The sequence below is a fragment of the Pleurodeles waltl genome, chromosome 7 (genome assembly GCF_031143425.1).
Source record: "Pleurodeles waltl isolate 20211129_DDA chromosome 7, aPleWal1.hap1.20221129, whole genome shotgun sequence".
In the NCBI taxonomy this organism is placed as follows: domain Eukaryota; kingdom Metazoa; phylum Chordata; class Amphibia; order Caudata; family Salamandridae; genus Pleurodeles; species Pleurodeles waltl.
The window spans coordinates 353,437,537-353,464,074 of record NC_090446.1 but is presented as its reverse complement, the minus strand read 5'-3'; the positions used below and the strand labels follow the sequence as shown (position 1 = coordinate 353,464,074).

The 26,538-nt window shown below is 44.0% G+C and overlaps 1 protein-coding gene across 2 annotated transcripts in view; it reads right to left on the bottom strand.

The window, feature by feature from the left end:
- PLCG1 (phospholipase C gamma 1) overlaps positions 1 to 26,538 on the bottom strand; it is a 775,517-nt gene that overhangs the window by 589,925 nt on the left and 159,054 nt on the right. For both annotated transcript variants that reach the window (XM_069243788.1, XM_069243789.1), the window contains exon 2: positions 5,646 to 5,798. In XM_069243788.1, the coding sequence (XP_069099889.1) occupies positions 5,646 to 5,798 (153 nt within the window). The remainder of the gene's footprint in view (positions 1 to 5,645; positions 5,799 to 26,538) is intronic.

The window sequence follows — 26,538 nt, the reverse complement described above, 5'->3', positions numbered from 1 at the left end:
GTTATGAGGGCCTAAGCGCGAACTGCTCCAAATAGCCAAAAAAAGGCTCGGCACAGAAGGGGGAAAAGGCCTGGCAGCGAAGGGGTTAATTCAAACTCTTCCTTACCCTGGAGAACAACAATTCAACCTGCGATGCCTGTCTCATCTTCTGCTTTAAGAAGACTCCTTGGCATGAGTGGAAGAGAAGTTGAGCACATCACAGCATGTGGAGGCAAGTGTTGTGGAAGATGCTCAACATTTTCAGCACTGAAGAGATACCAGGCACCAGAAGGAAGAAAGAGGCCCCTCCAGCAGATATGTGCAGATTAAGGCTGCCTGACCCATCAATACACCCAGAGGAATCAAAGACTCTGAAGTCTCCCCCTAACCCCCCTCCACTTTGCTGTCATAAACTGAGTTTTTTTGTTTTTGGTTACATGGACGTTATAGTTAGGCTCACATTTTAAATGTACCAATCCATAGAAATTCACCTGTTATAATTAGTTATCTCAAGTAACAACAACTTGCGCCCCGGCCATGCAATTTGTGGGGTAATTAGTGCATGGCGAAGGCACGAGTTACAGTACCTTTAGGAACCAGTTATAGTCGAGTGAATTTCTGTGGTTTAGTACGTTTAAAATGTGAGCCTAAATATAACATCCTGCAACCTATGTTTTGTTTTAGTGAGTTTCTATGGTTTCTTAATTAATATTTCCAAACTACAACGTCCCTGTAACCTTTGTTGTGTTTTATTTATTTATTTATGTATTTTTTCCCCGGTAAATGAAAGGGGAAACATGCTTTGGGACCACCCCCACCCCCTTTTCTTTTTTTTTTGTGAAGATTCATCAAACGGCACCAAAGTGATTAGCAAAATCAAAAACACTTTTTCTACAGAAACTAGGTCCTTACTGTCTAGTGGCTACTGCCACTAGGGGAGATATATAAAAAAAAAAAAAGAAAAACAAAGGCTTCAGGGACGTTATAGTAGTTAGGCTTGCATTTCAAAGGTACAAAACCGTAGAAATTCAGTTGTTATAGTATTGCCATCAGTAACGGTAATGCACATGTTGCAGTGATATTATAAATGGTGTTTTAAAAGATTTCACAAGTGCTGTAATATCTGGGGTAATTACGCAGTGCATGGCGAAGGTGCAAGTTATAGTTACCTTCGAGCACGAGTTATAGTTACTAGTAATACCTCTAACTGTAATTGCTGAATTTCTTTGATTTTATACATTTCAAATGTGACCCTCATTACGTTCCTGTAACCTTTGGTTACTGTGGCCAACCCCCTATAACCTTCCAAACCTGCGCCACACATGACCTTTGGTCGTGTACAATGGGGATTGACCGCAGGGCCTGGCCCTGTGGCCCACACCTATAACCACACAGCCCTGCCCCACGCACGACCTTCAGCCGTGTACAGTTTGGTTGGCCACAGGGAGTCCTTTTAGTAAGCTGCCCGTTATACGGGGCAAATGGCGGGAAGATGTTGCATGGAACTAATGTATATGAGGTGGAGGTCAAAAGGGCAGGGCCTCTAGGCCATTTCACATACTTGTTGTTTTTAAAAAAAGAGAACACGATATCTGGTCTCAGCAGCAGATTACAAGAAAGAACCCGCTTGTCACATCTCCATCAAGAACTACAGATATCATTTCAAGGTGGAAATGCTTTTCCTTGACAATGGGCAAGTGATTAGGATGATCAGCACTTTACAGGAGAGGGGCTTCAACATGAGAATCTGCTTTGTTTATATCTGTATGTGCTTTAAGTTGAGTTTTAATTTCTGTGAAACGGGTATTGTGCCAGAATGAATCTTGCCCCACGTATTTATCCAGGAAGAGGCCACGGTTTTGTGCAGGATGTCTACCCAATTGGAGTGCTTTCTATTGGGGGGGTGGGGGCAGAAACCCTACTACATTCCAGGGAATTAAAAATAAAATTGTGGGGTGGTGGCTACCAACCAGTATGGGCATGTTATGACCCCACCCCAACTGAAGGGGGTAACAGTCTTTCAGCTCTGCCCCGCACACTAAAACACCTTATCCCCCGGCAAGCAAGAGGACATTTGATTATTTTGGATTTTGGTTTTACATTTGAGCCATGAGAGCTTGTCTAACTCTCAAAATCGTCCCACTTGGAATGGTGAGGGCTGCACTTTTTGGACTTTGTGACGCTGTCATGTAGAAAAATCCACAAGACCTAGACACATCTGAAAACTAAACATATGGTTGAGTCCAGGGTGGTGTGCGTAACATGCACCCCACACCATTTGTTTTTAACCACAATGCCCTGCAAACCTCCACCTTTGCTGGAAATCACACATTGTTCCCACATTTTTGTGATGGAACCTTCCAGAATCCACAAAATTCCTACCACCCAGCATTGCTGCATAGGTACTGATAAAAATTCTGCCCCACTTGTCAGCCTAAAAATGTTTTTTTTTCTCAAACTGCCCTTTTGGACCCGCTTTGGTTCCCCTACAATTTCGACATGTTTTTGGGTCTTCCCTGTCACAAGCACTTGGCCCACTTACACAAGTGAGGTATAATTTTTACCGGGAGACTGAGAAGAACGTTGGGTGGTAGGAAATTTGTCCCGGAGCAGTGAATCCACACAGAAATGTGGGAAAAATTTGATTTTGTTTTTTTTAGCTAAATTTGAGGTTTGCTGAGGATTCTGGGTAAGCAAACACTGGGGGATCCACACAAGTCACACCTCCCTGGATTCCCTTGGGTGTCTAGTTTTCAGAAATGTTTGGGTTTGGTAGGTTTCCCTATATGGCTGCTGAGCCCAGGGCCAAAAACGCAGGTACTCCCCCCCCCACCCCTTCCCACTTAGTGTTTTGGGGCATTTCCTTCTGCGGGCACTAGGCCTACCCACACAAGTGAGGTACCATTTTTATCGGGAGACTTGAGGGAACGCTGGGTGGAAGAAAATGTGTAGCTCCTCTCAGATTTCAACAACTTTCTGTCACTGAAATGTGAGGAAAAAGTGTTTTTTGGGCCAAATTTTGAGGTTTGCAAAGGATTCTGGGTAACAGAACCTGATGAGAGCCCCACAGGTCACCCCATCCTGGATTCCCCTAGGTGTCCAGTTTTAAAAAATGCATAGGTTTGGTAGGTTTCTGTAGGTGCCGGCTGAGCTAGAGGCCAAAATCCACAGCTAGACACTTTAAAAAAAAAAAAACATCAGATTTCAAAGTACAAATGTGTTGTGTCCATATTGCGTTTCCTGTCGCAGGCATTAGACCTACCCACGCAAGTGAGGTACCATTTGTATCAGGAGACTTGGGGGAACACAGAATAGCAGAACAAGTGTTATTGCCCTTTGTCTTTCTCTACATTTTTTCCTTCCAAATGTAAGACATTGCGTAAAAACGACGACTATTTGAGAAATGCACTGTAATTCACATGCTAGTATGGGCATCCCGGAATTCAGAGATGTGCAAATAACCACTGCTTTTTAACACCTTATCTTGTGCCCATTTTGGAAGTACAAAGGTTGTCTTGATACCTATTTTTCACTCTTCATATTTCAGCAAATTAATTGCTGTATACCCGGTATAGAATGAAAACCCACTGCAAGGTGCAGATCCTTAATCGGCTCTGGGTACCTAGGTTTCTTGATTAACCAGCCCTATATATCCCTGCAACCAGAAGAGTCCAGCAGACATAACGGTATATTGCTTTTAAAAATCTGACATAGCAGGAAAAAGTTACAGTTAGAGTAAAACGTGGGTAAAAATTGCTGGGTTTTTTCACCTCAATTACAATATTTTCTTTTATTTCAGCTGTTATTTTCTGTAGAAAAACCTTGTAGGATCTACACAGATGACCCCTTTCTGAATTCAGAACTTTGTCTATTTTTCAGAAATGTTTAGCTTTCCAGGGTCCAGCATTGGTTTCACACCCATTTCTGTCACTAACTGGAAGGAGCCTGAAGGCACAAAAAATAGTAAAAATGGTGTATATCCCAGTAAAATGTCAAAATTGTGTTAAGAAATGTGGTTTTCTGATTCAAGTCTGCCTGTTCTTGAAAGCTAGGAAGATGGTAATTTTAGCACCTGGAAACCCTTTGTTGATGCCATTTTCGGGGAAAAAACACAAGCCATCTTCTGCATCCCTTTTTTCCCAATTTGTTTTTTTTTTTTTATTAAAAACTAAATTTTCTCAGTATTTTGGCTAATTTCTTGGTCTTCTTCAGGGGAACCCACAAACTCTGTGTTCGTCTAGAATCCCTAGGTATTGGGAGAAAAGGACGCAAATCTGGCATGGGTATTTTATGTGGACAAAAAGTTATGAGGGCCTAAGTGTGAACTGCCCCAAATAGCCAAAAAAAGGCCTGGCATCTGAGGGGGAAAAGGCCTGGCAGCAAAGGGGTTAAAGTGATTTTCAGCTATAGTTTCCTGTTGACTGCATATTGATAGATCTTCTATTCTAGTCAGGGCATCAATGGGTTTTATGAAGAGGTTAAAGACAGCCAGAAAGCAGACAGTTTGAAGCTGTAGTTGGATCTGAAGTTTCTGTTTTAGGAGAGTTGGGCTCTATTGCAAAGGTAAAACAAACCACTGAAGGAGGATCCCATTGTAGCAGTTATTGAGGATGGAATGTTGAGTGATGTTTGGTGACAGTGAGTACTGAAGGGTTAAGAGAGATCCAGCAAGATAAGGCGACAGGGGTTACAATTAACAGTGTCATAGAATGCTTGTGTAGTGTAGTCTTGCTACTGCATTCATATATGAATCAAGACTGGTAATCTGGAACTGAATGTTCTAGTTTTTTTCCCATGCAGTTGAGTCGCAACTGCCTTTTTGATCATCTTACCCAGAAATGGGAAGTATGTTATAAGGTTGGCAATTAACCAGGTCCATCTTGGTCACTGCTACGTTTTTTCCAAGAGAGACACAGTTTGCCTACTCTTGGGAAAATGTTTCAGTAGAGTGGGACTCGGACTAAATTGAATAGTGGTTTGATGTCATCATCAGAAATGGCTTTCCCTAGTGATGCAGGGATGACATCGTCTACATATGATATGAGTATTTTTTTATAAGGAAACTCATGGAAGAAAGAAAGCTTTGCTTGGATAACTTTGGCTATACGCAGTTTGCTGGTCAAAAAGGAGAAGGTTCAGGCTTTTCCCAGGTTATCTTTTTCTTGCATGGCTGGGAGAAATTGCTCTTTCTAAACAGGCTTGCATCCAAACCCAAACATTTTCCCTCCAATCTCAGGGAAAAAAGCTTTTACAAAATATGTTGATTGAGCTCCACACCCAGGAGAGATAGGTTGAGTCTTATTTATTAACTTTTCAATTTCTCTGCTGCATACAGCAATTTATTTGACAACTAACGCTAAATGTATGGTGTTCAGAAGAAAACTGTCACCACTCTCTCGCACTGAATGGTTCGCCACAATTCTTCTAATGTGCTATTGTTACTGGCTTTTCTCAATTTATTCCCTGCCCCTTACCACCCCTTTAAGCCGTTCCAGTTTCAGTAGTGAAAAGCATTGTGAGCATGGGCAAACATTTAAATGACTGAATTTAAACAAAATTAATATAGTGAAGTCAAAGATGTCATATTAGAAAGCTAAAAAAAAGCATTTAAGGAAAACAATTGTTTTAGGATGGGAGAAGAAAATTGATTTTTGCAAAAGACCCACCTTGCAGACTGAGGGTTTTGAGCCGGAAGTCTGTGCCATAGAGAATAACGAAGCAGTATGCTGGATCCGGTCGAAATGAGGGATCCTCTTGATATCTATCGAAATCCCGAGAATTCTTTCCCGGGCGAATTTCTTTGATTTCACGAATATCAACTAAAAAAAGAAAGGCAAAGGTATTTATAAACAGAAAAGATCAAAACGAGAAGATTTAGTCGAGTCACTTCACAAAAGAAGCATATAAGCACGCCTGTGAAAAGCCAACAGTAAAGGCAAAAGGATAATTCTCACTAAATGGGAACTCCATTTTAAGTTAACATGAAAGCTGTATTTGGATTTTAAAAATATGTATATATAAATTAATTGTTTTGCTACCAGATTATTAGGTCGCGACAGTCAGTTCAGGGGTGTTCACTTCCTGCTCTGGTGCTTCGAAAGGCATGCCAAAGCCTAACAGGTGAGCTGTATATCCCCAATCATACTAAAATCTTTTATAATGTTAGTTGGCCATAGGAGAGACTAGATATTGCTTGTAGTTGAGTAAATACCCATCAACCAATCTTCGAAATCTGGTGCCAAAACATAGCCTGGTACATGCTAACTGGGAAGCTAGGGCTGCCCAAAAATGTTCCCCAAGACATGGGGTTCATGAGGAGAGTATCATGGCTTCATGTGCTGATTACAATTCTTCCTTGTAAGGGATGGCTCTACAGAGCCATTTTGTACTGTATCAAAGACTAGGCTCAACGATAGTAGCTCATACCAGACTAGTATGTTTTTACACTTTAATGTTTGCAGGTTTCTGCCAAATGACAAAGCTCTCTGACTAATTTACTGTAAAGTGAACATACCTAGTCATTGTCTGAGGCTGTACAAATGTGATGCCCATGTTCAATGGCTTGCTGTTTTCAAAAAGTAATTAACAAATATCAAAAATAGGAAAGCTTTGCAAAAGCTCAGCCCACAATTCCAATACACTAACAGTGTGACATTCTGTAAACCCGGCATTGCCAGAGACACGCCTCAACAAAGACGGAGTTTATTATTTTTTTCTTATAAATCCCTGAAAGTTCAATCAGTAGGGCGAGAGATCCTATGATAATAGCCAAGGCATAAGTTGTGGCTCGTAAATAAATATCGAATTATTCACTGAAAAACACCAACCGTTTCTCTTCAATGATGCCTTGCCTACACCCAATAAGATGTCATAATCTTTGTGCCCCATAACATGATAACCACACATCAGTGAATTACTGAACAATGTAAACAATCAATCCAAGAAAGCAAAAAGCAGCTCAAGAATGGAAAGACATGGATTCAGTTTGGAAAGACACCAGTGGAAAGAGACCTACCAACAATTTCTAAAAAAAAAAAAAAAACATGTACAGCAAAACAGTGATTTAAAAAAAATAATCCAACAATTCAAGGACTATAGTCAACAGCAGACAATCTCACTATGGAAACAATCCATCTTAACTGTGTAAAAACTGTCAATAATAGAATGAAGTGCACCAACTAGAAGACCAATTCATCCAAAAAGAAAATAAAGTATAACTACATCTACACTCAACAATAAAAATAAACTTTGAAATGGTTTTAAAACATCATTCAGTAATATAATTAAATAGTCTAACTATCAGAACAAGTCATCCACGTTTCTGCTATGGAAAGAAGCAACATTTCACCAGAAAACACAAACCAACCAACGATACTCTTAGGTGACCAACCAGAAGGAGGAAGGGCCCTGATGACCTCCTCCAACCCATACCCTTCCTTAGCCACGAACCCAGTATAGATCAAGCCTACAATGTAATTCTAATTTTCTTCTACCTTCTATGTTGATTGCTTTCTTTACACCGACACATTAAAAACACAACTGATCCATGTGTTCGCCTTACAAATTATCCAAACATAATATACCAATCAAACAACAACACACATCCATCCAGAGTTGGCTACCTCTGTTTCAACCCACCACTTTAGGTCGGAGGGCGAGGGTGAGACAATTATGCTTTCACATACTCACTACCACACACTCTCAATCTCAGACTCTCCTATTCTCAAATCACTCTATTACTGAGCTACAACTTGAACATGGGGTTGAGCAATTCAGTCACATTTGAAAGCTGTCTGTGGAGGACAGGGAATAACGTGGGCACACTTTGAACTGTGATTACTGACTCGAGCCTATGAGTGATAAAGTTCAGCGAGGCAACAATTACATTTTTTACACATGTTTACCATTCCAGAAGTGGGATCAACCCTATTGAGCAGATCAGTGGGGCTCTACTCTCAATGTGAAGCCAGACCCGAACAGCCAGACAACCTCCTTTTTTCACCACCACTCCAGATGAATTGTGCCTCACAGCTACAAATGCAAGTAGCCTCAGTAGCTTAGAAACATTAGTTGTAGCATTTCTATCGTATTTTAGTGATGTTCCTCATCAGAACACATAGTGCCCCCAAATGTTTTGGGCGAATTCCATCACTGTCACTGGAAATGCATTCTATTCTCTCCAGAATAATCCACCTGGCCTTACTAACAGAAAACTCACCTTTAATAAATAGAACATTCCTTTACAGACAACATGCTATGTACTCTGACACATTCACAAAGTACAGGCAAACATGTCTTGAAGAACTGTTGCCTTAATAGTAATCACTCGACTTGAAAACTTTATTCTGCCCAAACCCTCATGTTTTTCTTTTTTTTTAACGAAACGTTTTATTGCTTTTTTGATTAAGCAACATAAATAGTACAAGGATTGAACTTTTGAACCACAATATAAACATTAAGCAAGGCCAATAGATTACTGAAAGTTACACATAGAGGCATCAAAGGCAGGTATCACAGCCGCTGAAGCAGAGGCACATAATACCGTAACATTTGACCAAAACATCAACAGTCGGACTTCTCAATTCACACACCCCAGATTCTGATTAACTTCTGTGGAATGCCCTTTCCTTGTACACAGATTTTTTTAAAGCGGCACAGGAACCCATGCCGTGAATCAACTCTTGGATGGATGGGGCCTGCTCGTCTCTCCAGTGTCTAGCCAGATCTCTTTTGGCTACCATATGTGCCGTCATGAGGAGTGCACAGATAGCCCTGGAGTCCTCCACAGAGTCCATTATCCACCAATACCACTATTTTGGGATCAGGTTCCAGTGAGCTACCCATCACCCCACCAATGTGCCTAACAATCAATGCCCAATATTCCAGCACCCCTGGAAACTTTCACATAGTGTGATAAAAGGTACCCGGGTCAGACCCACAGCGCACATTGTTGTGGGCCCGGCCCATGCGCCAGCAGCATTCAAGGGAACAATAGATCCTGTGAAAGTACCGGAGTTGGACTAAGCGTAGTCGCATTGACATTGCTAACGCCCTTGGGACCATCATAGCTTCCACCCAGTCGTTGTCTAGGGTCCCTACATCCTCCTCTCAGCTGGACCTCAGTGTTCCCAGGGGGTCAGGTGAGTTTGTGACCAGAGATTTGTAAAGCCAAGAAATTCCACCCCTACCCAGAGTATCAGTCACCAGTTTGCATACAAGCAGGTTGTATTTGGGAAGCGTCATAATCCTGTCAATATAGTGCTCCAAGGCATACCTCTTTTGCAGGTAGAGGTGGAACTGGGAGAGAACCCTCGTGTTTTTAAACAAAAGATGCACACAAAGGAAGGATTGATAATTGGATGATACTGATGTCTGAAAGACACTAAGGATGGGTACCACTGAATGAATAAGTACCTTGCGCTCTCTAGACCCCATTCTGATACAGGCAGTCAGTGGCCAGAGCTGCTGCTTGCCCTTCCTCTCTAACGCAAAAATGCCCTTGCCTTTAGTACTTTGAGTCTGCCCTGTGGTAATAGTTACAATTAAAAAATGAGCTGTGATGAAGTGTCTCCTACCAGTACAAGTGAGCTCTATACTAGTTCTACAGGGTTACCAGACTGCTGTCATGAGGCATACCGCACTCCAGCCCAGGTTTTCATTTAAGCACTCAATGCATTAAGAAAGTTGAAGTCCTGGATTACCTCAGCTGAATTAATCACAATAAAGATCTAGATTTCCAAGGATGCAGCAAAGGAAACGGAGGGCTGGAGATGGTGTCAATCATTGAATTCAGTCATTTGCCTTACACAATACACATGAATGCCAACATGTTTTACCCAAGACCAAACACTGGTCTCCAAACCACCTCCCTTCTGACCTACACCCTGGACACTTGGATCATAAATTATCGCTCTGACTGTAAATGCCAAAGAACCGTTTCACCTGGAAATGGGGATAGAACTGAATGTTTTTAAAGTTCAGTCACTGGTTAACTGCACTTAACCCCTTCGCAGCAAAGGACCTAACTGTTACGTCCTTGCTTTTGCGCTGATTTTAGCACCACAAACCCTTTGTTGATGCCATTTTCAGGGGGGGAAAAAACACAAGCCTTCTTCTCCAGCCCTTTTCCCCCATTGTTTTGAAAAAAACTAAATGTTCGCAGTATTTTGGTTAATTTCTTGGTCTTCTTCAGGGGAACCCACAAACTCTGGGTACCTCTAGAATCCCTAGGATGTTGGACAAAACAGGACGCAAACTTGGCGTGGGTAGCTTATGTGGACAAAACGATATGAGGGCCTAAGCCCGAACTGCTCCAAATAACAAAAAAAAGGCCTGGCAGCGAACGTGTTAAAGTGATCGCATTCTGATTTTCACAAGGAACGCACACATATACAAAGCAATCCCCATTAGTCCTAGGAACTACTGTGGTTCTGTGCTCTTTTTGAGACCTAAAAATATTTTGCTTTTAGCCAGTGTTTTTTTTTTTATAACAATAATTAGGGCCCAGCAGCTTCCGCAAAAATAAAGTTTTGCAAAAGCCATGACAAAACCAAACAAGCATTGACAGTCAAAAGTCTGGTGGCCAGTGCCATACCCACTGGCGTTGCCAGTGCCTGTCATTGTTGGTTGCCAAGGCATTGAATTACCTCCAATTTAGGGTGAGATAAATTAAGAAATATTTTAAGTCAGGAAGGCCTCTTAAAAATAACATGGGTAGTCATGAAAACAAATAGTTGCAACGGGCCTCGTGGGGCATCGTGGTAGGGTGGCAAAGGACGAGGCATTGTGGAATGTCTCCTTTTAACTGTGGCAAGTGCCTGAAGGAGAGAATCCCTTTAAGGATCTGCTCGCTCAGGTCCCGTATGCTTTATTTCATAATTATTTTCAAGACAATACATCTTCTGGGAATATTCTCAGGGAGACAGAGCTATTAAAAGATCAAGTAACAATGCAAGAATTCTATTTTAAAACCCAATTCCTGGTCTGGGAAGGGGACGGGAGACTTTGGGACTTGCTATTTAAAAACTTGGCAGCAAACGCGCTCGATAAAACAATGAGAAGCAAAGTCACACAGACAGGTACGCCAAGTGTTACTGGCTTTTTGCACTCATAATGCGCCAAGCTGGCCTTTACCAAAGCACTGCAGCGAATCCGGTATTTCAGGAACGCCTCTGAGATTTCCATGACAGAGCGGAGTCTGAGTTCGCTTGTGGAGTGTGGTCTTGGCAGGGTAATGAGTCACTGAGAATGTATCAGACGGGTGGGTTTCTGTCTGTTTTCCGAGTCTCGGGAAAACTTGACCTTCCTCACGAGTCTCATTTAACAGTTGTGCAAAAACACAGACCCCTATCCAGATTGTTCCCAATTCATCATGGGATAACTCTTGATCCTGCATTCTGAAATGACTAAACCCTGTGATAAAAGTAATTCCACGTGCGGAATAACCGATGCAAAGGGCCCTCAGAACTCCCAATGAGCATCTAAGTGTTTCCTCTCTGTCACGGTAGAGGACTAAACCAAAGTAGTTTAGTATCTTCTGCCTCGGTACCGTATATTTATAGCCCCGAAGAAGTGTATGTGTAGTATGTAGCTTGGTGGGGAAGGCATAGCTGCTGGGGCCTGGCCTTCAAGTAGTTCCATATTCACGAGGTGTAGATGTGTGATCAGAGTTCTGTCTCCATGTTCTTGTGTAGGAGGCAAGTGGCAGGTATTAGTGCACTGTGTTGCTTGGTTGCTGGTACTTGATTATGCAATGCGTTTCTCGTGTGTTGGGCATGCCTTCAGTTTTCTATTCAATAAGTACTTTGACAGGTTATGCTAGTAAACATTTGGTTAGGAATGTGTAATGTTTTGGGGATGCTGATACCCCTCGAAGAGACAATGATATGCTGTAATGAATGAGTGTGCGAGGATTGTGTAACGTGTGCTGTTGGGTGTTTTGTGTGTAACAGCTGATCTGATACCAGAAATCCAAAGACAGGGCATATCTTTGCACAGAGATCTTTCTGTAATGTAGCGCTGAAGGCAAGGAAAGCAGAAGAAAGCGAAGCTTTGCACAAAGAGGTGCTTGAGCGCCTGGGCGCACCTACAGTTTAAGTCATCCCTTCACCAGAGCCTGGAGTTGATGTACAAGACCACAGGTGCAAGTGTCTACTGCGGAGTACACTGCGATGAGTCATTGCATGCTGAGGATTGCCATCTTCAAGGACAACAGCCAACTGACGTCATCGGAATTTAAGTATTAAGGGTCACCTGGTTGCCCGTGATGCTCTTGTTAAATGACACTATTTGATTTTCTTCTCTGCACCCTGCACCCTGTCTAGCTTGCACGCAGCATGCCCTGCTGTCCCCAATGACTTCAGCTAGTAGTGCAGTTCTCTTCGATTACTGTGCCATATAAAAATGGAGTCGGGTAATCCCTTCATCCCAGGGACTTTCTTTACTGGAGCAATCCTTAGCACTATTAAGGCAAACTGACTCTGTTCAGCATACAGAGATACTGTCTACAGATACTGAGTGTTAAAGTTTCTGTCCTACGTGTAAAGGGCACGGAAAACCTTTCCATCATGGTGAGCAATCGAAGCATGGAAAGGCTTTCTAAAGTGTGCAGTTTTTAGGCATCGTGGACTATTCAAGCAGTTGATATTCACACTTTAAACGTTAAGAATATTGCTTTGAAGCTTAGTGATGCCCATATGATTTGCACATATTGCACATAAATCCTCACACATTAAGACTACACACCGCATTCCCCCTGTGGCCAAAGGCGGACCAATAGCAGGTAGATAAGTCAACTTAGTGAAGGGTGCTGGCCATACCTTTTGCATGTTGAGGTTCACATGCCTGTCTATTTAATGTTGCTTTGATCTCGGGTCTGATCAAGAGCCTAGATGATAAGGGTAGTTTGAAGGGTAGGCTGGGTTGTTGCTGAACTGTTCAAATCAATAAAGACCAAAACGGTAGCTGATGCTCTCCGTATAGGTACGTAGAAAGTATGCACTGCCTCTCTGTCCGCCCCTGAGTTGGCATTGTCCTTTTTGCAGGGGAGTTCAGAGTTATCCCAGTAGAGGGTAACTGGAGGGGGGGAATAGGGAAGATAACTGCTACAGAGATGCAATGGAAGTGAAGACCATATGGACTGCAAGGGCGTAAAGAATGGAGAACGTATTTAGTAAGTAAGAGATTAATAGGGTACACTTGTGGAGTGTTCAGACATATTTGAAGTGGTTAGACTTACCTATGCTGTTTGAATAGAGGTTGATCAACAGATGGGTTCCTAGGGCAGGATAAGTGGGTATTATGTTAGGGTCAAAATATGCTAAATTGATTGACTTACATTTTGTTGTCAGAAGGAATGTAAGAGATTAAGTAGATGGATGCCTTACGTGAGTATGGTTATGACTCTGTTTTAGTTGTACATGAAGTCCCCATCCCATTTTCTGGTTGTGGAAAGTCTTGCTGTAATCAGGGCGTGAAGGCTTATAGTTTTCTCGTGGGTTTACATGGTGCGAGCGATGGACTTATTTGCCTCTAGACCCCTGGACATTGTGGTTGGGAAAAATGTCCAAGTTAGTAAAAATCCAGTTAGGAGCAGATTTAGGGTGAGGGTGGCCGATTCTCCTGAAGTTGTTATAAATTTGCAGCTGAATTGCGTTTGCTCCATTACAGAGATCCAAGTTTTGACTAACAACTTCAAGGATACATTGTCATAGGTAGGGCGGATATATTTTTGAAGGGTGTTCCATAGTATGACTACTTTTATTATTTTAATATTTTTTCATGTATTCACAACCATTAGAGTGTGCAGGGTATAATCAGTGCAATCTTATCATGATACATCAAATAATGTTCACCGGTGGACCTGTGATATTTTCTGAAAGAATAACAGTGTTGAGTCAACCTTTATTTTTATTTTTAAGCCAAGTACAATTCCCAAGTCAACTGTTCACTCTCCTTCAATCAAACACACTCTCTCCCATATGCTAGCACCCAATACATAAGCGTCTGAGGCAACTGGGTCTCACTAGCTTGAAAATATCTCCTGAAAGAGACTTACATATCTTGAAGCCTGAATGCTACATACATCCCAATGTCGAGCAGCATACACTTCAGTCTTTGTACTGCAACATGCTACGTCATGCAGTGATCTAGTTGTAACAATAAACTGTTCGCGTCCTCAACAATCTGAGATTATCTGCATCATAGTAGGACATAGTATTCCACAATCTGCAATACGATCTGAGTGACTTCTATCCAGAAGAAAAGCCACCTTTTGTCTCCCACCATTCCAAATAAAATTAGTACATCTGGATGTGATAGCGCTGAACCACGCCCTTGGTATGCGGTAAGGGTAGTTTGCAAGGGCATACAGGTATCAAGGTAGCCACATCATTTTGAGGAGGGCCGTACGCCCCATGGGATTGAGAGGGAGATCCTTCCAGTGCTGCAGGTCTCTATCCAGAAGCGGCAACAAGTTCTCGAAGTTTAGCACACACGCTACGTTAGGCAGAGAGGAAATGTGGACCCCCAAGTATTTAAATATGTTTCTTCGCAAGGGGACCTGAGGACACCACAGTGTACCCTCCGCATCCCCTCTGACTTCCACCAAGGCAGATTTTTGGACATTGACAAGAAGACCAGACACTTCCACAAATCGCTCTAACAGTTCCATACATCTGGGTCCCGACACGGGTAGATCGCTAAGAAACACCAGCACATCGTCGGCATACAGCGCAACCCTATCCTCCATCCCCTCCCCCACCTCCAGCCCTACATCAGAGGATTGCCCGCAGAAAACACGCAAGCAGCTCAATCACCAAAGCGTAGAGCAGAGGAGAGAGGGGGGCCTGCTGTGTCCCCCGACAGATCAGAAATGTTCGTTAAAGTACCCCATTCAACCGAACCTGGGCCGTGGGGTGTTGATATAGGAGACAGATCATCCGACGAAGAAGGGGTCCCAAACCCATGCGCGCAAGGACCACCTCCATATATTCCCATGAAATCTTACTGAATGCCTTACAGAAATCTATGAGGAGAAGGGCCAGAGGGTTATTGGAGCATGAGCTACGGGACAGGGCCCCCTGGAGTCGTCGGATATAGTGACGCATGCTCCTGCCAGGCATGAAGCCACATTGATCCGGATGAATAAGGTGGGGTAGCGTATGCTTGAGACGCAGAGCCCAATTTCACTCCTCCCGTTCCCCACCAAGGTCGCTGAGAAACTAGTGAACGCCCACCTGTCTCACTTCCTAGAGGAAAGCAACACACTCAACACCTCCCAGTCTGCGTTCCGCAAGAAACACAGCACTGAGACCACCCTCATTGCATGTACTGACGACATCAGAACCAGAGTCGACAAGGGCGAGACCGTCGCACTTATCCTCCTGGACCTCCCTGCTGCCTTCAACACTGTCTGGCATCAAACACTCCGCACACGCCTCCACAACGCAGGTATTCAACACAAGGCCCTAGACTGGCTGACTTCCTTCCTCACCGAAAGAACCCAGAAAGTCTGCCCCCCCTTCGACTCCACAGCCACCAAAATCATCTGCGGAGTCCACCATGGGTCCTCCCTCAGCCCTACCCTTTTCAACATTTACAAGACCCCGCTCGCCAATATCCTCCGACCACACGGAATCACCATCATATCCTACACAGACGACAACCAGCTCATCATCTCCCTCACCCAAAACCCTACCACAGCCAAAACTAACCTCCACGCTGGACTCCTTGACACCGCCACATGGATGACAGCTAACCACCTCAAGCTCAACTCCAACAAAACCGAAGTCATAATTTTTGGCCCCCACAAAACCATATGGGACAACTCCTGGTGGCCCACCTCCCTAGGCCCCCGACCAACACCCTCAAACCACGCTGGTAACCTCGGCATCATCCTGGGACCTCCCTCTCCATGACCCAGCAAATCAACGCCATCACCTTCTCCTTCTTCAACACACTCCGCATACTGCGAAAAACCTTCAAATGGATTCCCATAGAGACCAGAAAGACCGTCACCCACGCACTCATCAGCAGCAGGCTAGACTACGGTAACGCCCTCTACGCCGGCACCACACTCAAACTCCAGTGGATCCAGAACGCAGCCGCCCGCCTCTTACTGGGCCTCCCACGCCATGAACACATCTCCCCACACCTCAGATCCCTTCACTAGCCTCCGATCGACAAGCGGATCACCTTCAAAATCCTCATCCACGCACACAAATCCCTCCACAACGCAGGACCAACCTACCTCAACGAAAGAGTGAACTTCCACACTCCCACTCGCCACCTCCGCTCCGCCGACCTCGCTCTCGCCACAGTCCCCCGCATCCAACGCGCCACCACCAGAGGCAGATCCTTTTCCTACCTTGCACCCAAGGCATGGAACTCCCTCCCCACCAACCTCTGCAAGAGTCAGAACCTCCTGCTCTTCAGAAAGAACCTCAAGACGTGGCTGTTCGAACAGTAATCCACCCCCCTCTCCACCAGCGCCTTGGGACCCTCACGGGTGAGTAGTGCGCTCTATAAATTCTTTTGACGGAGAGCCAATGCCTTGCCGTATATCTTTATATCCGTGTTTATAAGGGAGATTCACCAATATGACACACATTGGTCTAGAACTCGCCCCTCTTTGGGCAGGACTACAATTGTGGCGCAGGCAAGTTCAGGGGGAAAAGCCCCCGCTGTTAGGGCCGCATCATAAAATTTCAGGAGATGAGGCAACCAACAATGAGCGCAATTTCTTATAGTATTCAACTGGGTAGCCACCAGGCTCAGTGGTTCGACCCCCATTAAGCGCGGAGATGGCGGCATCCACCTCCTCCACTGTCAGTGGACGGTCCAAGTCTTGAGCAAGAGTACAGGGGACAGTTGGCACAGGTAAATCCCAGACCATAGACTCCCTCTCAAAAAAACGCAGGAGAGGATCTTTGGTATACAATTCGTGGTCATAATCTGCAAAGACTCGAGCAATGGCGTCTAATTCCACATGGGTGTTCCCTTCTCCGTCTCTTATGGCAGGCACCACTCTGGCTACCTGTGTTGCTGTGTTGCCAACCAGTAAAGCAGTTTACCTGCCTTATCGCCCAGCTCATACACCCTCCTAGACGAGGCCTGCCAACATTGCTTGGCCTCCTCAAGAGACCTTTGGCGTAGCTCTGACCATGCAAGGGCCAACTGACTATCGCTAGCGCGTCTGGGTGTCCAGCACGCCCCTCAAGCTCCAATATCTTAGCCTCATGTTGTTCAACATCGCGCCCTCTGGCGTTGCTCCTGTACGCGAATGTAGCCCTTGATAATACCCCTCATCGTTGGCTTCCATGCCGCCCACACCGTCGCCCCAGAGGTCACTGAGTCCACATTGTGCTGAAAGAAAGCCTCAAGTTCCCCCTCGACAAAACTAGCACACTCCAGGGACTGCAGGTGCCAAGCATTGAGCCTCCAGATTGGTCGCTGTGAGCGAGTCACAGCACCCCACTCTGCAATCAGGCGGCATGATCAGATATACCCAGAGGAAGGATTTGTATAGACCTCAGATTCAGCACGTCCGTTGCCGGGGCCCACATAAGGTCAATAGGGGCCTCGGTGTGGTGGGCGGCAGACCAATGGGTGTAGGTACGTTCATGTGGGTGCCTCACCCTCCATACATTGCAGGGCCCCCAGGAATCAGTCCAGCTCCTATCAGTCGCGGATCTAGCGCAACGGGCGGAGCTGGGTTACGCGGAGAAATCCCAGCTTGGGTCTGGCACTGCATTAGAGTCACCACCTACCAGCGTGAATCCGGACGGCACTGATGCCAAAAGCGATCCCAGCATTGCACATGTGGTCTGCAACAAGTGTGGGGGGACATTGTCTTTTATAGTTTTTACAGAATAAATAAAGATTGACTGATTAAATAAAACTCATTGTCAACTCAATATTGAAGGTGAGAACAAAACTATGTTTCTCAATGCTTTTAAATCGGAAAAAATGAAAATGAAAAGTTAACTTAATGATTGTGGTTGACTTTTCATTTCGATTTTCTCAAGTTTTTACGAAGTGATGCATTTACAAACAGCAGGCCTCTTGTTCCCAGTGGCACATTGTGCCATAGTTATAACTGAAAAATGCAGTCATTTTTTTAATTGGAGGAAATATAAAAAGTGTAACAAAATGTTCCATGTAATGAACATTTTTGCACTTTAAATTTCACTCGTTTAAAAAAAAATGGGTGTATGTTTGCGTTGTACAGTAACGGGGCTATGTATGGCAAAATGTATGTCCTCTGCTTCAAGTACATATGACACAAGTTTTTAGTCACCCATACATATTTCCCATTCATATGCACACATATTTACCACATCCCTGAAGACAACACTCTAACTAACACACATGGCAACCCTGTCATAGTGCCCCTTGTCAAAGTATTTTATTCAAACCATAGAATTATGGCTGTGTGTGCATTAGGCTCAAAGTCAGTGAAGCTGGGCGTGGGGGTGTCTGGTTACAAATGTGCAAGTTGCTTTGACTTCAGTAGCTCGCAAACGATTTTCAATTATTAGAAGTAGCTCTTGCTACAAAAAAGGTTGGAGACCTCTGGCCTGAACTAGACTCAAAAGTCTAGTTTTTTTGTAGGGGGTTCAGGTACGGAAGAATAGTAGATGTATGCCTGAAAGTCTTAGTGGGTAGCCCGCCAGACATCATCCAGCCTTTGTGCTTTCATGGAGTAGTTTACGGTTCTCAGTGATGGATCCAGTTCTTGGTGATGGATTCGGTGTGTGATGGGACCTGTCAAGGACTGAAATAAAAACTAAGTTGAAGTAACATTTCCATATTAGGTTTTGGGCGTAGGGTCACTTGCATGGGTCAAATCTCACTGAACGTGCAGAGGACCATAGACATTAATCAACATAATGGGTATGCCGAATAATGCACCCTGAACCACTAAATACTGACCTACTGCATCAACAACTACTTATACATTTAAACTCGGATAACTTTAGCATGACAATAGCCACTCCCCATGATTAGCATCTATAAAAAGCAAAGTAACAATTCATACCCTTTATGGTACTAAACTGTGTGGATCTTTCTTGGAATAAATGTGTTTCTTGTAATATTGTGAAACTGATATTATGGCTCTCCAAATAAGCTACAACACGCTTGTTTTTGTGCGGGTTTTGTTTATCCCCCTACTATTCCAAAATATCAGACTAATCATGCTTCCCATGTAGGATAAAAGATTAATCATCAAACTATAGGTTGTTCCCCGCTGTACCATTATACGTGGCAATAATCTGTCTCTATAGTATTGCAAAAGTGTGTCTAATCTGTAACTGACAAACTAACCTACATTCAAACATGCCCAGCCACAATGATCTAAAAACTAATCAGTGACTCCCAACAGAAACAGCCAAATGCTAATTTGATCTACAACGCCCAACATAAATGTGTTACGCTCCAAGGAACGAGCACCAGAACCTCCCCAAATACCATACAGCCCAAACCATAGCAGCGCTTATTGTTAACATTTACACGTCAAATATTAAATCTGAACTTTATAGCTAACAACAGCCATATCTGGAGGAGATACAATATAAAGCATCGTCACCTGTTGTAATCGGACACAACAGTTTGAATCACAAGAGCCAAAGCAGGCAGGGAGAGAGACCATGTCAAAATGATTTACAGGCATTAAAGAGAGGTAATGACAGCCTGTAGTCGCAAGTGTTTCAATGTCCTCCACCTTCTGCTGCGTACTCATCACATTTCAGCCAAATGAGCCTAGTTCCGACATAGTGGGGTAGGCTTGGTCTTTACATATTCATCTCTCCTTCCTCGAATATTGCTTTCCGCCAGGGTAGGAAACTGGCTCTTTATGTGGTATATCAGTAACCAGATACACTGTGTAAAGGATCCAGGGGTTCCCCAATCAGTGGACAGGGCTTGCTATACAATCCCAAAGTGTTCTATTTGGAGGTAGTGTGGTCGAGCAGCCTTAGGCTTAACATATAGGAGTGCAAGATATCCACAAATACACACAATGGTAAATAAATGAAACACGTCTCAAAAAGTAGATCCACACCAATTTATAAACATAATAAGTACCCTTATTTATGTTTAGGCATTAGAGAAAATCGTTCAGGTAAATACGTTTTGATATAGGAATTCTTTTCACTTTAAAAAGTGGACACTTAGGGGCAGATGTACAAAACTATATTGGTCGCAAACAGCAAATTTGTTGTTTGCAACTGCTAGATGTACCAACCCTATTTTGCTAGAACGTTTGTGAGTCACTTTTAGGAAGGGGCATGCAAAGGGTGTCCCTTCCTAGTAGTGAGTCGCACTGGTATGTAGGAATGTTTTGCAACTGGGTCAAGAAACATTTGCAGTTATCACCAATTTCAAAATTTTGGTGATCGATTCACAAATGGGACCCTTTACCCTTTGCAAATGGGGGTGCAAACATTTTTTTAGGAGCAGGCAGTGGTCTCAAGGACGACTGCCTACTCAACAAAAGAAAATAAAACTTCTTGTTTTTTCTTTTTGTAATGCATCCCGCTTTCCTTTAAGGAAAACGGGGTCATTACCCCCAAAAAATGCTTTATTGAAAAAGCAATCACAAACATGGTGGTCTGCTAACCCCAGCAGGCCACCATCCCTGTGATTGTAGCCATTCACCATGGCTCACAAATTGCAACCTGCCTCATGAATATTGATGAGGCAGGTCCCTTGCGACCCATTTGCGAATCGCAAACAATGTTAAAGACACTGTTGTACACTAGGGATTGGGACTCGCAATTTGCGAATCGCTAAAATTCTCTAACTGGGAGTCGCAATCCATAGTGGTCATACATCTGTCACTTAGTGCTATTTCTGAATTCTGCAATGTTATCGTATGGGAGGAAAAACAAGTTCTGCAAACAGGTAGAGTATTGAAACTTAACAAGACCAATCTCCAGGAGTTAGGGTGAGTGATGAGCAAAGTCCAAGGTAGCACCAGCAGCAAACCACCAGCGACATAGGGGCGGCCAGGTGCAGTGTGAGAAACAGCCTTTGGATGCCCAAGGTGTTTCAATGGATACTGGTCACTGCGAAAAGAGGCTACAGGCTCTAGCCAGGAACCCAGTCGGGCTGAACCAACAGCGGGCTCAGGCTTCACGATGCTCGAGCATAGGTTGGCACCTTCGGCTCTCTTCTCCACATATCAGGGGCGACGGGTGCAGAGGCATCTTCAGGTGTCGGGTTTTCCTTACAGGAGCTGTCGAGGTAGAGGGGGGCTGCATGTAGAGGCTGCAGGCATCATCGGGGAGTCCAGGAGGGGTGAAACCATGATGGACTCGGACTCTGGATGGCTAGGTAACCTTGTTGGAAACGGTGGTCCACTTCAACTCGGGTCGGAGACCATAGGTGCAGTGGTGACTTCAGGTGTCGGGTTTCAGTGGTTCCAGAGGCTTCAGAGTCCCTTCTTTGGAGTTGGCTGGGGAAGGGGTCTGTTTATGCCATGTCTCAAGTCTTTTTCGAAGGCAGGCAGTCCTCCTTGATTTCTGAAGGCACAGCTGCAGGACCGGTCGACTTTGGTGAAAATGTCGACGAGGGATGCAGACAGGCCGGCAGGGTTGGTACCAGGTAATTTCCCTTGTGAGGGAAACCAGATCTGCATACCAAAGGTGGTGGGCTTCTTTGAAGTTTCCTGCCTTGGAATGTAGATTTAAAGGTCATCCTGTTTGGTGGGGGTGTACACCCCTCCAAGAGCAGGCTTTCTGTTTGACTGCCTGAGTGCAAAGGCTCTCACCTTAGTGGATCAGACCTGTGTCTGGTGGTGGTAGGCTGGTTCAAACTAGTCAGCGGGCATGCAGGAGGCTGGCAGAATTTCAGGGGCACTGCTATGGTCCAACACTGGGGGTCAATGTTGGCTTATCAATATGATATGTTTGATACCAAACATCCCTATATTGATTGAAGCCATCATGTAGCTGGAGAACTCAAACTGCCCAATGTCCAGCACATGCATTTAAATTGGCTTCCCTCTCATTATGTCTAAGAATCGACAAAGACATGGCAGGGCTGTTAGGCCTACGATATAGATGACTTACATTTATTGCACGCAGCGTTAGGAGGCATGGCACACAGGGATGTGTAACATGTCAGGTTTTTACTTTTGTCTGCACCAAGACACACGGCCTGCAATGGCAGCCAGGCATGTACTTGGTGAGAGGTCTCATTGGGTAGCACAATTCATACTGCAGCCCTTGAGGATCCTCTTTAGTACCCTTGGCACTAGGTTCCAGGGGTACCATTTACTAGGGACTTACAGATGGTGCTAAAGATGGTGCCAATTGAGAGGATTAGCTGTACAACTTTGAGAAAGAGATCTGGCATTGGGGACCTGGTTAGCAGGAACCCAGTGCACTTTCAGTCAAAATCACATCAGATACCAGGGAAAGAGGGGGGGGGCAAGTCAAAAGGAGGCACTTTCCTACAGTCAGCCTTTCATACACACTGCTTAAAAATGGTGTGGCTTCATTTGGAGTCATGAAGATGTGTATCAGATACACCCATCACACCCATAGTCTAGCAGGATAAAGCATTGTATATTGCACCTCAGTGGACATATGTTCCTCTTGATATCACTAAAAGCATTCCTAGATTCCTGAAGAGCTGGGATATAATCAGGATCGGAGGTCAATTTGATTGGGCCAATCACAAGACAACATCACGATAGTTGAGCAACTGCCCTACTACAATCTTCAGCAGACAACTAAGAGGGGACCTAGCTACTAACAACCTTTGTGCCCTTGCCACTGGAAACACTGGTGAAACACTGATCTATGAGAAGATTTTCAACGCAGACCTCAAATTTATCTATTGTCGTTTATTCGGCCAATCCCATTACACGTAGGTTTTTACGCCATGAGACTGCTTTTAGATCCTCATTCTTATTGACCACCACTTCTAGCACCTTCTTCACTGCAAGATTCTAGCTGTGGCCCCCTCATCAATGTCACTGATGAGCTGAAGTGCCCCATCCAGTCTTGTATTGTGCCTGTCTAGGCTCTCATTCATGTGGTTGATGCCTGATATTAGGGCATCCATTTCACCATCAATGAAAAACAGGTTATCTTTAATTTCTAGTAGTATTGCATGCATTCCTGTGCTCCTTTTCTCTGTGGGATGACCTCGTTGGCTCTGCATCCCTGTGCGCTTGGGCAGATGTCCCCACATCCCTAAGTCAGTTTAACTACCTTTTCTTGTTGTTGCCACTATTCATATTGGCTGCATTTGTTGGCATGTGGCCTTAAGGACCTAGAAGGCAATATGTAAAGTGAGGACCATCTATGGTTATAATACAGACCAGAGATGTAAACAACCCAGATTAGTCCTGATGCCCAGCAAGGTGTTGGCTCAAGTTATTAGCAGCGTGTGAGGTAGGCACTATCCTACGCGCGTGGACTATTAACGCTCAATGATGAGACCCACACGGTTTTCATGCCACTGTCAGCTCATCAATAAGCCTGTCTTCCACTTCTCCTAAGGAACATCTAGGTCTTCACTCCCCATTAGATGTGCCAGTGCCATCACTACCCACAAAGTACAATCACATGCTTCTTGTCAATCTGGCCCCAGACCTGTATATTTGGGTGTGCTCACCCTGTAGGGTTGTAGCACTTCTACGAAGCAGGGTTGGCTGGGCCTTCACACACAACATTTAAGCCATCTTTTATCAATCTGTCAAAATGAATTCCGCCTGGGTGAAGGGTGTCACTTCTACTCACCAACACTGGGGCCGTAAGGTGTGTTCAGGGAGAGAAAGTGTCCATTCCAGGTAATACAATGCCACAAACAAGGGTACTGGCCAAGGCTCATGGGCAGCCCCTGCACAATACATGCCCTCTAGCATCCGCCATGTTGACTGGTGTGACTCGCCCCACAAATCGTGTATTTTTGACAGCCAATACAGACCACAGGAGTGCTACAGAAGATCAAAGCATGGCTTGGAATATTTCCTAAATCTGGATTGCAGAAATTCTGATCCCAAGTCATAGACTGCCTTGGGTCTAATGGAAAGGGATTTAAGAACAACTCTGTTATTGATTGGATGTCAGTGCAGGTCTTGACGTGCTGGAGTAGGGTGACTTCTAGGAATCGAGGTGAGTATTTTGGATCCTTTGAAATCTTAAGTATGTAGGTTTGGAAGCTAGGATAAAATATTTTCCCATGGTCCAGCCCGGACCTTACCGTAGCGAGGGACATTTTTGGCTTAACAATAGGAATAAAATGTGGTGAAGGAAGAATTTGTGGCCCTACTTATTTAGGTGTTGGGTGAGAGGATTACTTCCATAAAGATTGCTAGGTTTTTGAAATGTTATGATTGTGCACATCGATACGTGTGTTATGAGAAAGCTAGTTGCCAATCATTTTATTTCAAATACTTTATTCAGTTCAAAAGAGCCATAAAAGACAATCAATTGCATATATAGTTCTCATAAATACATATATACACATAACAACACAAAAAGCATTTTGCAGAAATTAATAACAGTTTCGAATAAGAAAAGCAGCATATATCAATTTTAACACAGCCTGTATTATCCCTTCACTTCCTAGATTATGTAGATAAGAATAGGCAAAATGGCTGGTCCTAAAGCCCGTAGGCAAGAGTACACAACGTAAAATCCTTCTCCTGGGCACAATGTAAAAGTTACAGAAAAGGACAAAGTGCAGAGTGCTTTCGGTCGATTTACTATTGCAATAGCATGGCGGAAGTTTCTTAAACCAGATGCCTTGAGTGGGAAATGCTAATAAATAGTGTATGGTCTTCAAACGTAGTCTAGTAAGTAAAAACCTATGCCACTCAGAGGTAATAATGTTGAGATAAAACCTGGGGTGTGATGGCTGTGACAGCAGCCTCTCCAGATCCCCGGCTGTGTCGTTAGTTAAGTTTGAGTCGTAAATAGAATGTCAATATGGCTCCTTAATCCTCTCCTTAGCCTGCCCCACTAAAGAGTCGGGCCAGAAAATATTGCCCTAGATGAGAAAATGTGGAATTAACATATCTGAGCCAAGGAATATCCATCGCCCGAGTCAGTGAAAAACAATCTATAATCACTGATCTACACAGATGGGCTTCGGGATTTAGCCAGACTTTTAACCAGAGCAATACAGGTTGCAATATTATATGGTCGGCTATGCCCCTAAGGCCTACTTCGTCATCACAAAACAGTGGCGGGGTAGATTGTGGGACTGCTAGAAACCTTCTTAAGAACTTGTTTTCAGCTACCTGGAGACTCGTACAATCAGTGTAGCCCCACACCCCAGCTCCGAACGATGCAATAGAAAATCATTTACTTTTAAAAACAGTCAGCATTTCCTTCAATGGTTTATGCCCAGGCTTCTTCGAAAATCTAAAAACAGTATCTATGGCTCTTTGAAATTGCAAGACACGAACACTTATTAAAAAGTTCAGCGGTTAGTCAGCTTGATTGATGCTTGGAGAAAATTGAAGGATTCAGGCCTAAGATGCACATTCCCTCCCCCGCCCCAATAGTAAACTAGTGAGGGTGGATTACTTTTTGGTGTCAGCGACTGTTTTGAAAGGCAGAAAGTGAGATATTCCCCAGGATATTATCTGACCACAATCCCTTAGAATTTGATAGTGTTATAAAGGGTTTAAGCAAACCATGCAGGGCATGGACGTTCAATAGAAAACTACTTTTAGAAGCGGACTACCTGGAACATATGCGTAAGTGGCTAAGGGATTTTCTGACAGCAAGCCAGGGGACTGCCATTTACAAGATGGTGTGGGATTGTCTTAAAACAGGTATCAGTGTGGAAACACTTAGCTATAGTCTCTTTAAATAGAAGCAGAGGTGAAAGCAGATACAAAGTTTATATGCGGAGCTTGCGGTCCTTGATGGAGCACTGGCCAAATGTATCCAGGAAGGGCAAGATGGTGCTGGTACTCTGCAGAACATTGCAGCATGTAAAGTTTGTGTAAAGCTACAACAACTAGTATTAAAGTGATGGGATAGCTACTAAGTTCCTGAGACATGGGGCGGAATGCTATGAGTATGGGGAACATAGGGGTTGACTACTGGCACACTACATAAGGCAGAAAGAGCAAGAAAAGGGGATTGAGACTATCATTGACAAGCAAGGTTGGAAGGCGGGAACCCCTGTAGAGATTGTCAGAGTCTTTAGAGAATTCTTTGAAGCACTTTATGTGGAAGATATTCTGCCTCAGGCAGACAGGTATGCCAGTTTATTTAGCTCAGTTGGTGGAATACTTTGAGTGAGGAAGAGAGGGCAATTCTTGGCCAGGTAATTACTCCGGAAGAGGTAGCTGAAGCAGTTAGGTCAATAGCAACAGAGAAACCCACTGGGCCGGACAAGATTCCTCTGGAATCCTACAGGGTTTTACTTTCGGAGCTCAGGGAGGTGATGAATGCTACCTTCTTTGAAGTGCAGGTGGAAGACACAGCTCCCCCCTCATGGGAAGACACAAATATTTTGGTATCTAAGAAAAAGGGGAAACTTCCACTGAATCCAGGATCTTATAGGCCCATATCTTTAATTAATGCA